This window comes from Perna viridis, chromosome 2 (assembly GCF_037379345.1).
Source record: "Perna viridis isolate PV_CMFRI_1.1 ecotype Kerala chromosome 2, ASM3737934v1, whole genome shotgun sequence".
NCBI lineage: Eukaryota > Metazoa > Mollusca > Bivalvia > Mytilida > Mytilidae > Perna > Perna viridis.
The window spans coordinates 15,633,285-15,648,922 of NC_142446.1; the positions used below are offsets into that span (position 1 = coordinate 15,633,285).

The 15,638-nt window shown below is 33.8% G+C and overlaps 1 protein-coding gene across 4 annotated transcripts in view; it reads left to right on the plus strand.

Moving 5' to 3' along the window:
* Positions 1–15,638, plus strand: part of LOC148623801 (tyrosine-protein phosphatase non-receptor type 21-like) — a 36,731-nt gene that overhangs the window by 554 nt on the left and 20,539 nt on the right. For all 4 annotated transcript variants that reach the window (XM_088565913.1, XM_088565915.1, XM_088565914.1 and 1 more), the window contains exons 2-8: positions 7,550–7,797; positions 8,726–8,904; positions 9,458–9,555; positions 11,390–11,460; positions 13,017–13,175; positions 13,820–13,908; positions 14,318–14,399. In XM_088565913.1, the coding sequence (XP_088422039.1) occupies positions 7,624–7,797; positions 8,726–8,904; positions 9,458–9,555; positions 11,390–11,460; positions 13,017–13,175; positions 13,820–13,908; positions 14,318–14,399 (852 nt within the window). In that variant the 5' untranslated portion in view covers positions 7,550–7,623. The remainder of the gene's footprint in view (positions 1–7,549; positions 7,798–8,725; positions 8,905–9,457; positions 9,556–11,389; positions 11,461–13,016; positions 13,176–13,819; positions 13,909–14,317; positions 14,400–15,638) is intronic.

The following is a 15,638-nucleotide window of genomic DNA, read 5'->3' on the forward strand; positions in this document are numbered from 1 at the left end:
GGTTACCCATGCTGGAGAGGTCAAAGGTTAGAGGCCAGACTAAAGCAATCCGAACATCGACCGTGGGCCCGGTGTTTAAAATAAAAAGTGGGTTCACCTACTTGTTTGCCGTGAATTGCAACCCGTGAGTTATTGGTGGGCGAGGAGGTCCTAGTGGATGAAGGTCGTATCTAGACTCCAGTCGTGACGTAACCACCGTGTCATCGATGGCTGGATGATCGAGGATACGGCTGTATATGCCACTCGGCTCTTAGGTCATCTAAACGGGAGATCGGATGGACCCGGTTTGATCAATCGGCTGGTCACGCCATGCCCTTCATTTGTCTACCTGCTTTACTGATGGCATTTTGTTTAATCCAATGTTTCCAAGATTTTCAAAAGCTTACAAATGGCAAATGAAGAAGGCAGTGGCTCATGGGTCAATCAAGTAGTACGCTGTCTATGCGCCATTGATAGATATGCTCTGTTCGAGTAAGTCGTCTCTGGAATCCCTGATGCTATCTGCTGGAAATCGGTAGAGTCCTAGCATCGCCCGTGTTGGCCCTCGGTGGCGGGTGGGGAACAGAGACGATGAAACTTACAAAAACTTAACATGGCGACAAAAAACAACGGGGAGTCCAATGTTTCTTATTCAAAAAAACGAAAAAGTGATGTCTGCAATTCTTCTGACGAAAGTGATAAAAACTGGCCAAGATTTATTATAATTTCTCCTTTTTTAATACAGAAAACTATCAAGGGTGTAGCTGGTGATGTTAAAGATACAAAGAAAATAAGATCAGGAATTTTAATTGAATGCCTCAGACCTGGCCAATCATCAAATTTGTTAAAATTAACCAGGATTGGTGACCTTGATGTGGTTTCATTTGCACACAAGTCACTAAATCAGTCACAGGGTGTCCTTAAATACTGAGGTCGAGACCTCGACACCTTGACTGATGAAGAGATCTGTGAGGAACTGAAATCACAAGGCGTTAAGTCAGTGAAAAGGTTTACTTCTCGACGTGCAGATGCAGCCACACCAATGAGAACAATCCTGTTAACATTTAGTTCCACTTCAGTGCCATCTTATGTCTACATTGGTCCATACAGGACAGCTGTCAGTTTGTATATTCCTAACTCACTTCGGTGTTTTAAATGCCAGAAGTTTGGGCATGGAAATGGCCAGTGTAGAGGAAAACTGTTTTGTTTCCGATGCTCTGAAGAAGGACACGAGGGAATCGACTGCAAAAAAGATTTGAAATGCAGAAACTGTGAGGAAGCTCACATGTCATCATCTAAAGATTGCCCTCTTTATAAGAAAGAAAAAGATATTTTAAAGATAAAAACTGAAAACAAAATTTCATATAGTGAAGCTCGCCAGAAGTGGTCCCTTTCCAACAATTTTCTTGCATCTGGCAAAACATCTTATGCTAGTGTTGCAAAGCGTGCTTGTCTGTTCTTGACTGTTGAGGTGCAGATGATCATGAGTTGGAAAGAGGATATCAATGGTCTTGCCAAACTGCCTACTGAGGTATCCACCAAAATAATGAAACCATCCAAAAAAGGAAATTAAAAAGGCCAGAGCTAAGAAATCTCACCAATGTTCCCAGACTCAGTCATCCCAAAATTCCGGATCATCTTCAAAATTATCTCCATCATCACAACAGTCATCGTCTTCCAAATCTCAACAGAAGAATGTCCAACCCCCCAAAATGTCGTGGAATTTCCGTGTGGAGGACTTCCGAGTCTGACATGGAAACAACAGATTATGGACTTTGTCCAGGTGAAAACTGGCTGGGTCCCGACCTTGATCAGATTGACCAAACAGATCCTGTTGCCATGAAAAAATACAAGGAGCAGCGCGCTCAGTCAATTCGAATTGGCCTTAATGGTGGCACTCGTACTAGAAGGTCATCGAGTCGTGGTCGTGGATCCAAGTCAGAGAAAATATCCCTCATTCGTCACCCATAAAAATGGCCAAATTACTTCAATGGAATTGTCGAGGTTTAAAGGCTAATTTTTTGAAATTAACTCTTCTTGTTCAGTCTATTTTACCAGTTGCATTATGTCTTCAGGAGACTCGTTTAAAACAAACGGATCAAATTTCCGTAAAGGGATATACAATGTATAGTACATTTGCTGAGGCAAATGAATGAGCTGCGGGTGGATCTACCATTTTTATTAGGGACAGAGTAATACATAGTTCAGTTCCTTTAACTACTGATCTACAAGCAGTGGCCGTTCGGTTATCTCTTGATAAAACCATAACTGTTTATTCCATTTACGTTCCCCAAAATTCAATTTTGTGCAGAAATAAATTAGTTGATGTGGTTAAACAGTTGCCCAAACCATTTATTATTTTGGGTGACTTTAATGCTCATAATCCTTTATGGGGAAGTAATCATACGAATGATAAAGGTAAAAAAGTTGAGGAGCTCCTTCAGCAAGAAGATTTGTGCATATTTAATGACGGATCTTCAACGTTCCTTCATTCAGGCAATGGATCGTATTCTTCTATTGATTTAAGCATTTGTGATCCTCTCGTACTTTCAGAGTTTACATGGCGAGTTCATGATGACTTGTGCGGGAGTGGTCATTTTCCAATTATTTTGGAGCATTTATCCTCCAAAACGGAGGAACGTCAACCTCCTTTTAAACTTAAGAAAGCAGATTGGGCTTCATTTGAAGCCCACTGTCTTGAAGAATTACGATTAGAAACGATGAAGGATGTTGGAAATCCCATTTTATTATTTAATGAAAGACTGACATCAACTGCTAATAAAACAATACCTAAAACCTCGGCAAATCCAAAAAGGCCTAGTAAACCATGGTTTACTGATGAGTGTGACAAAGCGATCGAAGAACGCAACAAGGCCCATCGCCGGTTTGACAAAAATCCTACACCAGCAAATCTGTCAAACTTCCGAATATTTCGAGCAAAAGCTCGACGTACATGTAAACAAGCCAGACGAACCTCTTGGAAAAATTTTGTTTCTAGTATTAAATTTCACACTCCCCTCAATAAAGTATGGAATTTTATTAGAAAAGTAAAAGGAAAAAATTCGAATTCTTCAGTGAAACACCTTAAAGTTGGTAATACCACTCTAACCACAGAAAAAGATATCGCCAATAAGCTAGCCGAAACGTTCGCTAAACATTCATCCTTAACTTACTACAAACTGGATTTTCAAAAAATTAAATCATCTGCAGAAAAGACAAAATTAAACTTCAAGTCAAATAATGCTGAATCCTACAACTCTCAATTTTCTATAGAGGAACTAAAATCATCACTGGCTAAAGCCCACAATACAGCTAGTGGGCTAGATAATATTCACTATCAACTTTTGAAACATCTTCCTGATCCATCTCTACATACACTTCTTGCGTTAATGAACGAGATATGGACTTTTGGTAACGTTCCGTCCATCTGGAAAACGGCTTCAGTTGTCCCTATTCCAAAACCAGGAAAGGATCATACGGATTCTTCAAATTATCGCCCAATCGCATTGACAAGCTGCCTCTGCAAGACAATGGAACGAATGGTCAATGATCGCCTTGTGTGGTTCCTTGAGAAGCACAACTTACTCACTAATATTCAGTGTGGTTTTAGGCAAGGCAGAAGTACTCTTGACCATTTAGTCTGGTTTGAAACACTCATCAGAAATGCATATGCTAAAATGAACATGTTGTGTCGGTCTTTTTCGATTTAGAAAAAGCCTATGACACGACGTGGAAATATGGTATTTTAAAAGATATATTTGATATGGGGTTGAAAGGAAGACTTCCTGTGTTCTTGTCTAATTTTTTGTCAGATTGTCATTTTAATGTAAGGGTAAATTCGACTTTTTCTGAGGAGAAGGAACAGGAAATGGGAGTTCCTCAGGGAAGTATTCTTTCTTTCACTCTCTTCAGTATTAAAATTAATAGTTTAGCCCAAGTTTTGAAGGACAATATTGACGGTTCCTTGTATGTAGACGACTTTTTGATCTGCTACAGGGGACAAAATATGAGTAATATTGAAAGGCAGTTACAACTTTGCCTCAAAAGAATTGAGAAATGGGCTTTGGAGAAAGGGTTTAAGTTTTCTACATTTAAAACTGTTGGTATGCACTTTTGTTGAAAGCGAAAGCTGCATCCGGACCCAGATCTCTTTCTTTATGGTAATAAAATCAAAATAGTAGAAGAAACAAAATTCCTTGGTTTACTTTTTGATAGTAAACTTATTTTTCTTCCCCATATCAAATTACTTAAATCTAGGTGTCTTAAGGCACTAGATATTTTAAAAATGGTGTCCAGTACCGATTGGAGTGCTGATACCTCAATTTTATTAAATTTATATAGATCTTTGGTTTGGTCTAAACTTGATTATGGATCTATTGTTTATGGTTCCGCCAAAAAATCTTGCCTTAAAATTTTAGACGCTGTTCACCACCAGGGGTTGCGACTTTGCGTTGGTGCCTTCAGAACCTCTCCTATTGAGAGCCTTTATGCCGAGGCAAATGAACCATCCCTTGGAAACAGACGTTTGAAATTAGGTCTTCAGTATGCAAGTAAACTTATGGCCTACCCAGATAGCCCTGCCTATGACTGTGTCATTAATCCTATTTATGTTGACATTTATCGAAAACATGAAAGCAAAACCCCTCCTTTTGGAATTTGAATAAAGCCTCATTTGGAAGCAATTCACCTGGAGACCAATGCAGTGACACCTGTTGTTACTTCGAAATGCCCTCCATGGGAGCTTCCACACCCTTCTCTCATTTTCAATCTGCATGAATATAAAAAGTCTGATACCAATCCTTTATTTTTACAACAAAAATTTTCTGAAATTAAAGCAAATTATCCAGATTTTTCGACGGTGTATACAGATGGCTCAAAACATGGCGATAGCGTTGCATGTGCTGCTGTCCATGGTGACAGAACTGTAACTGAACGGTTGCCATCAAGCGCTTCCATATTCACAGCTGAAGCTCGAGCCATATTGTTAGCACTTAAATTGATTACTCAATCTAATCTGTCACAGTTTATTATTTGTTCCGACTCTTTGAGCTGTCTTTTGGCAATTAAGAATCACAAACTGAAAAACACTATTATCTTACAAATTTTATATTTTATTCATCGACTTCGGGAATTTGATATAGAGATTGTTTTTCTCTGGGTACCCAGCCATGTTGCTATTCAGGGGAATTCAGTTGTAGACAGGGTTGCCAAGAGGGCATTAAATGAAGTAATAAAGGACGTTAGTTTGCCATACACTGATTTTAAACCTTTAATAAGGAAATAAGGAAATATATTTTAAAGATGTGGCAGGACCGATGGGACGGTCTTGAACACAACAAACTCAATTCCATAAAACCCGATCTTGGCATTCATCAATCCTGGTCGGGCAGTCGCAAAGAGCAAGTGGTCATGACTAGATGCCTCATTGGACATTCTAGATTTACACATGGCCATTTGCCTGTTGGTAATCCTCCACCTGAGTGTATCCCATGTGATTGCCCTTTCTCTATCAAACATGTTCTTCTAGATTGTGTGGATTTTGCGAACACCAGGCAAAATTAGTTTGACTGCGCCAATATGTTTGATTTGTTCAAGACCGTTTCATCTAAAAACATTATCGATTTCTTGCGGGACATCGGTTTATTGAATAAAATCTAAATTAGATACCTTCCTTGATTTTTCAATATTTTAAATGTTTTATCGAAGTTATGTTTCTATATGTATTTTATGTCTTAGGTTCACCTTTTATGTACCTTTTTATATGTAAATAGCTGCTTGTTTTAATTTCATTATTTTATGAAGAGACTTTGATCTTGCTTTTAATATTTCCATTTCATTCAATGTTCTTGCCGTGATATGGCCCTAGTCACCAAAACGGCATTAAAAGATAACAATCAATCAATCAATCAATCAAAATGAATTTACACAAAGAAATCACATGATAAATTTGCATGTTTCGTAATTTAAAAGAACAATAAAACATCAATTATTGTAAACTTTAGTGAATAATGTTGTTTCTGTATCCTGTCTTCAACAATTGTTTGGCTGAACATAAAAATATGCTTGTTTACTGTTCACCTACCCAATCGTTTGAAGCTTGGGTTGGTAGGTAGGGAAAAAATTATTTTATTGAAATTATTGGAGAGGAAGAAATTCAGCATTAAATGTTAAAGGGAGGTGACATATGTGAGGTAATTAGTTAGTCTCGTATCTTTGATAACTTATTACATTATCCTTATTTCTTTGTTGTTTATGATATTATACAAAAAGTGTGTATCAGTTATATCATTGATATGTTAATTTGTAATTGTATGGTAATCTTCCATATCTTGAATCATAATACATGTACATGTACATGAACATCTTTCGGTATCTTTTGTCAATGTTTGATATATGGACACAAGAATTTGAAATTGATATCAAATGACCTAATAGAACATTGTTAAAAAAACTGTTTATTTAATTTCAAACAAAACCAACAATGTCAGACTTACACTAGTAACATTTACCAGTGAATGTTAACAGTGTTGGTGCTCGACCCATCCTAACATCATAAGCACTACATGTAGGTCTAGGTCTTTGATTTTTGTTTGTGTTGCTGTTCAGTGTTTGCGGCAGCACTTCTAAAAAATTACATATTTAAGTTTTTGATCAAAATCATGAAACAGTAATCGCCTCATCAAAGTCCAGTTTAAAATTTAGTGAGAAAAATTATTTACACCATTAGCTTTTTGTGCAAGACTGCAAGAGGTAAGACAGACACTTTTACCAAGGGTCAAATCATTGGAATGTATTCAAACACATCTTAAATGCCCAATTTATTTTTGGGAAATTGTAAAGTACCAAAATGTATATTTATAACAACCAGCACAATTTTCGAGGTGTTTCTGTATTTTATTTTGATGAAGGAACAGAACATAAGGACTTAGCATCTTTGGGCCAACAAACCATCTTAAAATCACAATGATTAAGTCAAGATGGCGCTTTGAAAAAAGAACAATTAACAGATTTTCCAAGCGTTTTGGAACACGGATTGACAAACAACTAAAAGAATGTTGGCACTCAAATCTTGGCTCACTAAAAAGAAAAAAAAATAAGCATTGGAGATTTGGCAATAAGTTTATTTTGGTTGGACCCTTGAAATCGGGTTGGTCATTGAACAACAAACAAACATATTCTTAATTTAGGCTTTACGAAAAGCTGATTAAAAGACTTGCTTTTAACCAAATATTCAATAGATTTCAAAGATTTTGACAATTTTTTTTTGAAACGGTTGCCATTTTTGTTTGAATTATTATCGGAAGATGGACAAATCTGGTCAAAATACTGCTAAAAGACTGAGTACAGTCTCGATCTTGGATGATGTCTGAAAATGATTGGGCAACTTCACCTTGATTTTGGTGTTGTCTTAGGGTGACCGTTTCGCCAAAATTGCCCAGTAGCGTGAGCCCAGTTGGAGGTCTAGCCAGATTTTGTGAATTGACAATCTGTCAGCCAGGGGAACAGTTAGCTGGTCTACTCTTACTGAAGTTACCTGTAATGATTCTGATAATTAGTCTTCTTTTTTAAGGTTCTTAAGCTTCCTTCACTGAACTGAGATTGAAGAACACTAATGTAACAATTCAAGTTAGTGATTTTCAAAAGATGCCATTTGGTATAAAATTCAAGAGAACAAGACGCTATGAAATTTCATCGAAGAATGCTTTGGTGGTTGGGGTGCATATGCTGGACAATTCTTACTTAGAATGTACACTGACTGTGGAAAGTACAGGACAACAGTGTTTGGATAGTATTGCACAGAGAATTGAGCTAGAAGAGGTACATAATGTAACACAAATACAAGTGACAGTAAGCCTGCAAGTTTTGACATTTCATATTTACATTGTAAATGGCAAGAGGAGTTATAGGTAGTTTATATAACAGCTTGTCATGAACATGTTATTTGTAAATACTGCCTTTTCAAGAATAGAATGTAGAATAATTGCAGATTTTTTATGGTGCTTTTAAAAAAGAGAATTTAGATTTTCACAAAGTTTGAATCCAACATACAAATTATTTTTGTTTATTTTTCCAGAAAGTATCAACCTCCTCAATTGTCTTGCTTCAAGTGTGGGAACTCACGGGTTTGATCCCTGGCCAATTCATATAAAAAAATTAATAGTCATTTTATCTTCTCCATGCACATAGCATATATAAGAAACAATGACATCGAGTGAGTGAGTGAGGAATAAAGTCAGAACAAAGTGTCTGAGCAGGATTGACTTACATACATGTGGGCTGTGAGCTAACACAATAAAAAAATTTGACTCAGCATGTAATACTAGAACAAAGCTGGGTCGAACATTGTCATCTTAAAATTAATTAAACATCTGCCATAGGACATAAAACCACAATCTATCAATCCAGAAACTATTATTGAAGTTTTCAAGTTAGCATCTTTTAATGTTCAAGCATACAATATGGGAAATGAAATGTCATTATGTTTGATTAGTTCCCTCATTCAAACTTTGTTATATATGATAAATGGTCATTTTAAAAAGGACATTATTTGTTTGTAGCATGAATTCATGTGATATTTTTATCAGAAAAAATATATTGACATCATTCTCATATAAATCCTTAATGAGGATTTGAAATACATTGAGACTCCCATATGAAACAAATAAATTCTACAGTTCTATAGGCATTGATATGACTTTTTAAATAATTTTGTGAATGTTGCAATATTTTGTTTTTTTATTTTTAGACTCAGTATTTTGGATTAAGGTATGTTACAAAGAAGTTACAATTCCATTGGATAGAACTCGATAGACCATTAAAGAAGCAGCTGGATAAACATGCCCAAGGAACACATTCACCCAGGTTGTACTTTGGTGTTATGTTTTATATTCCTGGTGCACACAAACTCACTGATGAAGTAGCAAGGTATATTCATTTACTTAATGATATGAACAAAATTAAACCATAAAGATCATGAAACATATTTAACTGAACAATTTTGAAATTTATGGTATTTTGTGGAACATTAATGCCAGTACTCAACAAATCTAAAACTAGTAAAATTGAGATGGGGGAAAATTACATGTGGCCTGAAAAAATGACTCTTGGTAATAAATCCAGACCGAAATCCAGAGCTTGTAACTTCTGTGTGGGCTAGTATTACACTTAAAGTCCAACAGTAAAGACATTTTTGCATTAATTGTTTGTATTTTGTCAACAATTGTGTGTAGTTGAGTTCTTTCTTTTATGACAACAATTTTTAGTGCAATATGTCATTTGCAGTCTTTCAAGTTTAACTGAAAACAGTCAAAGGGGAGTTATATATTTTTTAATTAATTCTGTTACTTAAGCATTATGATATTTTTTTGAATTACTTCTGTTACTTAAGCATAATGGTTGTTATTAGTTAAAATATAAGATAATGTGCTATCTCAATTAAAATTTACCAAATTATCTATTTACCTATTTGCCGTTTCAGATTCCAATATTTTCTTCAACTAAAAAATGATATAGTGGATGGTAGAATACCATTGTCTGTTGACCAAGCTATCAGACTGGCAGCAATGAGTATACAAGGTAACCAATCGAACAAATAGGACCACATGTTGGTTTTGTTAACAATACATAACAGTGTATAATAATTTTGACATTTTTTATTTCATTATTAGATAAATAGTGGGGTTCTTATTGGCTTTTAGTTCTGAAACATTTACTCAGTGTCAAATAAGTGATTCAGTCCCATGTAGGTATTCTCTATATTTTGAATTTTTTTTTTGTGTTTTATTATTTTCAAATGTGCTAGTTTAATTTGTTTGAATGAAATAACAAAGTCATCAGAAGCATATTTATTTGTAATTTTCAACAGATAATGTATATGTTACAGGGCAATCCCTTATATCTGAAATCCTCCGTGGGCAAATTGGAATTCTAATTTCTTCTAGGACAAATTATAATTTTAATTTGCGCTGGTTAAAATCCATTTGTCCTAGGAGAAACTAGAATTCCAATTTACCCTTGGGGTATTCCGGATACTACTGGATTCCAATTTGCCCTGTAACATATACATGTATTGTATAAACATAATTGCAAATCTTTGTGATGGAATGAAATCTTAAAGGAAAGGGAGATGATTCAACATAAAGGTTTTACTTGTTAATCTTATAAGTGCATCTCCTTGTTACACTAGTTGAAACAGACCAGTTCCAATTTTAAAACAAATTAAGGTAGGCTAGTGAGTAATTTAAGTAGTAGTCTTTGTAAGAATCATGCAAAATTGTTAAATATGATACACCTAAAAAAACACAACATATTTTTATTTTTGATATGAAGTTGATTTATGGGTCTATATTATGGAATGTATAATTATTCATTCAAATCTGTCTGCTCTTAGGAGATAACTAATAGCTTTTATTGTGAGTGTCATTTACAGAGTTATCCTCCTTAATTTTGAAATCTACACTGCACTCTATATAATTTTTATCTCCTAAGAGCATGGGTTATATGAAACACCGAATGTTAATTTTTGTTAACTATGGCATTTCAAATAAAATATCAAAAATAAGAATATGTAGGCTTTTCACCCATGAATCACATTTTGCAGCATTCTTAGCTGGAGTACCACTTAAATAACTTTCTAGGTAGAAATTTGCCGACTAACATGGATTTAAAACTCCAATTTGAGTGACAGAGAAACAAATGTATCTGAGTGTACTGTATTTACCTGACCTTTAGAGGTTAAGGTCATCATAATCGACAGCTGTTCAAACTTAAAAGACAGTGTCCAAAAGATCACACGGGTGTTCTGTGGGGTAATTCAGTAGCACACATTGGTATAACACAGAGCAGATTTCTACATAGAGAGCTATTTGAATTACTCATTAGCCTCTACCAAAATTTGTATTGAAATTGGAACTGGTCTTTCTCATTTAACTGTAACAGCTCAAGAGGTTGCTATGAAATATCTCCTCCTTAACTGCTGCATGGATTATGATGAAATCTAAAAAGAAGGTTAGACATCATTATGTAGATATATAGAATGAGTATGATTTTTTTTCAATGCCTTCTGAAGGAGATAATCCAACTTTAGGGTTAAAATATCAGTTCAGTTGAAATGGGAGATATGCATGCTCATAGAATTTTTAGTTAGTTTTTGGATATTTGATCATGATAAAAGAAATGTTCCATTTCAAATTTTCAAGTTAATGGACCACTTTCCTTATGGTCAGAAACTTATACTGTGTCTAACACATATTTGAATGTCAGAACTGTATCTAGCTTGAAAGTTTAGTCCATTCTTGCTCAAACTGCCAGGTTTTGAAATCTGCAGTTATGTAAAGCTGCATCCTGCTAAGTATCTTATTTCTGATGTACAGAAATATTCAACTTCCTTTTATTTGACATATTGTTTTAGCTGAGTTTGGTGATTATCACGAGGAAAAGAATGCAGATGATTATTTCAAAGACAATGCCATGTTTCCTAAGGTGAGTTCCTTGTGTAGGAAAGTTAAATGTCCCAAAAACATTCAGTAGTCAAAGCTAGCAGGTTTTTCATGTTTCTGTATGCAACTTTTAAAATTCCATTTTAGTAAGAACAATTGTTTTAAATAACATGTTTAGGTTATTTGACAAGAAGATGTTACTATGTTACAGACTTATTGGCAGTTATTTTACAATTCCCTTTATATTGATCTAAGAACATCAGACCCACCTGACAAATAGTCACATTGAATTTTTTTGTGGTTTAGATCTTAAACCACAAATATAAGGACTAGCAAAATCTTTACAGCCATTTTAATTAAAAATAGCACAAGTTTGTTGTCAAATATATTTAATGATACTACTGCAGTACCACATGCTTTTCTATATTTGTACATTTACCTTTCATAATGTTTTGAAAATGTGTGAAAACTGATAAATAAAATGCCACTTCCCTTTAAACATTGTATGCCAATATCTATTTTGAAATAATTTTATTGAGATTAAGTTTTCAACAGTTTACATAAATATATTTCGATTTTAAATTGTACAGTTATGCACAATCTACAATTAATCTTAAAGGGAGATAATCAGAGCAAAACTGAAAGTGCTCTCAGTCCCTTTTGTAATTACATGTTTTTTGAAAGACAACTTCATTCCTCAATGGTTTAATGAATAATTTTTTCCAATTAGTCTTACTTTTAAAAATATTATTGAAGAGAGAATGGGAATACTGAGTGGAGAACTATTATGAAAATATGTGGAAGCTGCATGTGTAAAACAATATGCAAATGAAATGTTCATTAACAAAAAAATGTTATTAGTGTTTTATTTGTCTAAACACTGATATTGTGCAGGTTCTTAACATAAGTCAAAATAGGAATACAGAATAAACAAGTAAAAAAACCTGCACAATATCAGTGTTTAGACAAATAAAACACTAATAACAATGCAGTATAATAAAGTATTTATAAAATTAAGAACTGCGTAAGTTACTATTAGAAAACATGATCTTCAAGTAATTTGTGTAATGTTACTCAACGTCTTTATTAACACAAGCAGCATGAGTGGATGTGTATAAATCTACTGTAAAATGTAATATAGTAAACAAAATTCACACAGCCAAATGTGAAAAATTGAAAGGAGAGGAGATTGGCACAGCAATCTGAAATTGTTTTCATTTTCCGCAAAACCATAGTTTTGCAGGATTTTAGTGCGCAAAATTTTACAATGAAAGTATACATATATCATAGAAACAGTATATATATCTTTACAAATTACTATATTGGAACACAGAATGAAAGTCAGACATTTAAATAATTATTCACACGAAAGAATGATAACTTGTACCAAAAATGTTCATATCCCATTTGAGTTGAAAAAGGAAACATTTCTGAATAGGTGAAAATAAGCTTTATGTTTTTCAAACCTTCAATAAACATGATAATAATAATAATTTATGTATGTAATTCTCAAAAATAAACAGTATAAGGTAAAAATAGTCAACAACATTGATTTTCATACCTCGATTAATAAAAAACATACATTGAACATTTTCACAGACAATGGTCAAAGATGATACCACTATTGCTGAATTGATGCATGAAGTATTGAGTTGTTACATGAATTTGCATGGCATACACCATGTTAAAGCGGAGATCATGTACATCAAAGAGATTCAGATGATGGATGGCTACGGCATGGAATATTATGCTGCTAAGGTACATCATCTACATTTATTCTTAGATATGCATTTTATGTCTGCTGAAAGTGTTTGTGCGTCTATCTGCACTTATCTGTCATAATTCAGACTTCAGGTTCATATGTGCTTCGTTTACTTGTGACACTTCAGATTCAGATGTGCTTTATTTATCTGTCACACTTCAGATTCAGTTGTACTTTGTTGACTTCTAACACTTGACACCAGGTTTAGCTTTGTTTGTCTGTGACACTGTAGGTTCAGGTAACTTTTTATACCTTTTGTGAGCTTTGCTTCGAACACTGAAAAATAGGTGACACATTTTCTTGTTGCCTGGATAATAAATTAGCTACAAATTAATGGATCTCTTTGAAATTGCACCATAAGGTTTCATAACCTCAAAGTAGGGGTGAGATATATTATTGGGGTTGTGACTCAACCATTCATGAATAAAGAGCTAAAAAGGGGTAAGTTTTATTCTGGTCAAATTCTTATCATGTGTCAAAAATTTAATCACAATCAAAATTCAGAGATATTTCAAGCTTGAATTGTGTGTCTGTCCTTGCACCAACTGTTCAACCTTTGGTTGTATCCTGCTTGTGATTAATAATTACTGTAAAAGAAACTGAAAAATTGTACATATTTTGATTTTGATTTTTATTTCAGGATGAAAAAAGTAAAGAACTTTATTTGGGAACATTTTATCAAGGAATGTTTGCCAGATATCTCCATGGAGAAGCTACAGTCTTTTTCAGGTTTATTGAATTTTTTCCAGCTTGAAAATAAAACAATATTTGGCAAATGTTTAATTTAAGGCATACCTATAATAAAGATGTTATTGCCCATGATTGATTGATCAGTTCATATTGTTATTATGCCTATTTAATATCTGAAAGTGTTTCTTTAATCACGTATACACTGAAACTAAAACTGTATTGTCAGTCTGTTAACATTCAGTTAAACTTAGCCATGTATACAGCTTGCTATTAGTTTCTATATTTGTCCCCTTCTGTTCATGAGTCTCTTTTCCAGGTTGTCTCTAGTTTCATTTGCAAGAGCATTTTATTTAAATTTTTCCAATCTGACTGATAAACTAGTACTAATGTAGGAACTATTATTCCCTCCTGACATTGATTTAAACCTTCATGTGGCTGTGTCTTATAGGTGGAATGAGATAGCCCGTTTGAACCAGAGCAAGAAAACATTAGAAATTGACACTTCAAAGAGTTCATCACAGTATCATATGGTAATGTTAATAATTATTCTATAGAAGAGATCATTTTTACTATGATTAGCTGTTTTCGTTTATAGAAAGAATATTGTGAAATTTAGCAGTTCTGATGCAACAGATATGCACCCACCTGATACTTTTTGTCAGTTCTATAAAATTATGTTAGATAAGATATAAATTAATGATATTGTTAAAAGACATGGTTTATTAGTCAGGAATATTCAGGTCAATGTTGTTTTGCTAAATTTCAGAGTTGTCAAAATCCCTCGGACCATAGGACAAATTGGGTGCTAGGTCCGGTAGAAATTTCTATTCTGTCTGACTATATGTCTAGTTGTTTTTTCATGACAGTTCAGTCTGATATTTTTCAATCAGTTATGCAGATCGAAGTTAGAAACATATATTTATTTACATAACAGTGGTTTTTACTGTTACCCCAATCAGAACATAGACTGGAAAACAGAAGTTTGTATTGCACATGTCAATAATATGCTACTTTTTCCCAGAAGCATTTTGTCCCATGAAATTTCTATCGTAAATTTTTTAATAAAATAACAAATATAGCATTTATTGAGAATTGCGAGGGACTAAATAAAATAAAAGTGTATTCTGAGGTAAGTATGATTAACAGAATAACAATTGTCTTATTGTCAAATTTTAAATAGTATTTATATTAAATAAAATTACATGAATTGTTATTGCATTTGTAATAATAAAAGTGCATGTCCAGGCTCTATTTCATTTGGCATTTTCATTCCATCAGAGGCATGTAAATGTGCAATTACCATCCTTGTTCGCATGGTACAGAGCTATATTGTAACCATTTTTCAGAGACTGTTTCAATTGTGACATGAATAGTATGTTTTATATCAACACTGAATTTAATTATGACTGGAATAAAAAAGGTAATACATTAGTATATGACTGGAATAAAAAAGGTAATACATTAGTACTATAACAAAATAAGACCTTTAGAAGACTTAATCTGTAATTAGTTATATAGTAAAAATCATAGAAACGGTGGATCCAATTATAATTTGATGAGTCCTGCCAATTGTCAATATTAGTGGGACCCATTTTCCCGCCAACATGAAAAAAATTTCAACAACATAAAATTTGTGCTTTATTGCCTACTGCAGTATCTTCAACTCTTAATTACTGCTGGTAATTCCATAAAATTTGAAAAAAAGTTTTGTTCCAAATTAAATGTTTTATGAACACACTATGTAATTTTGGGGTTTTTGATCCTTTTGT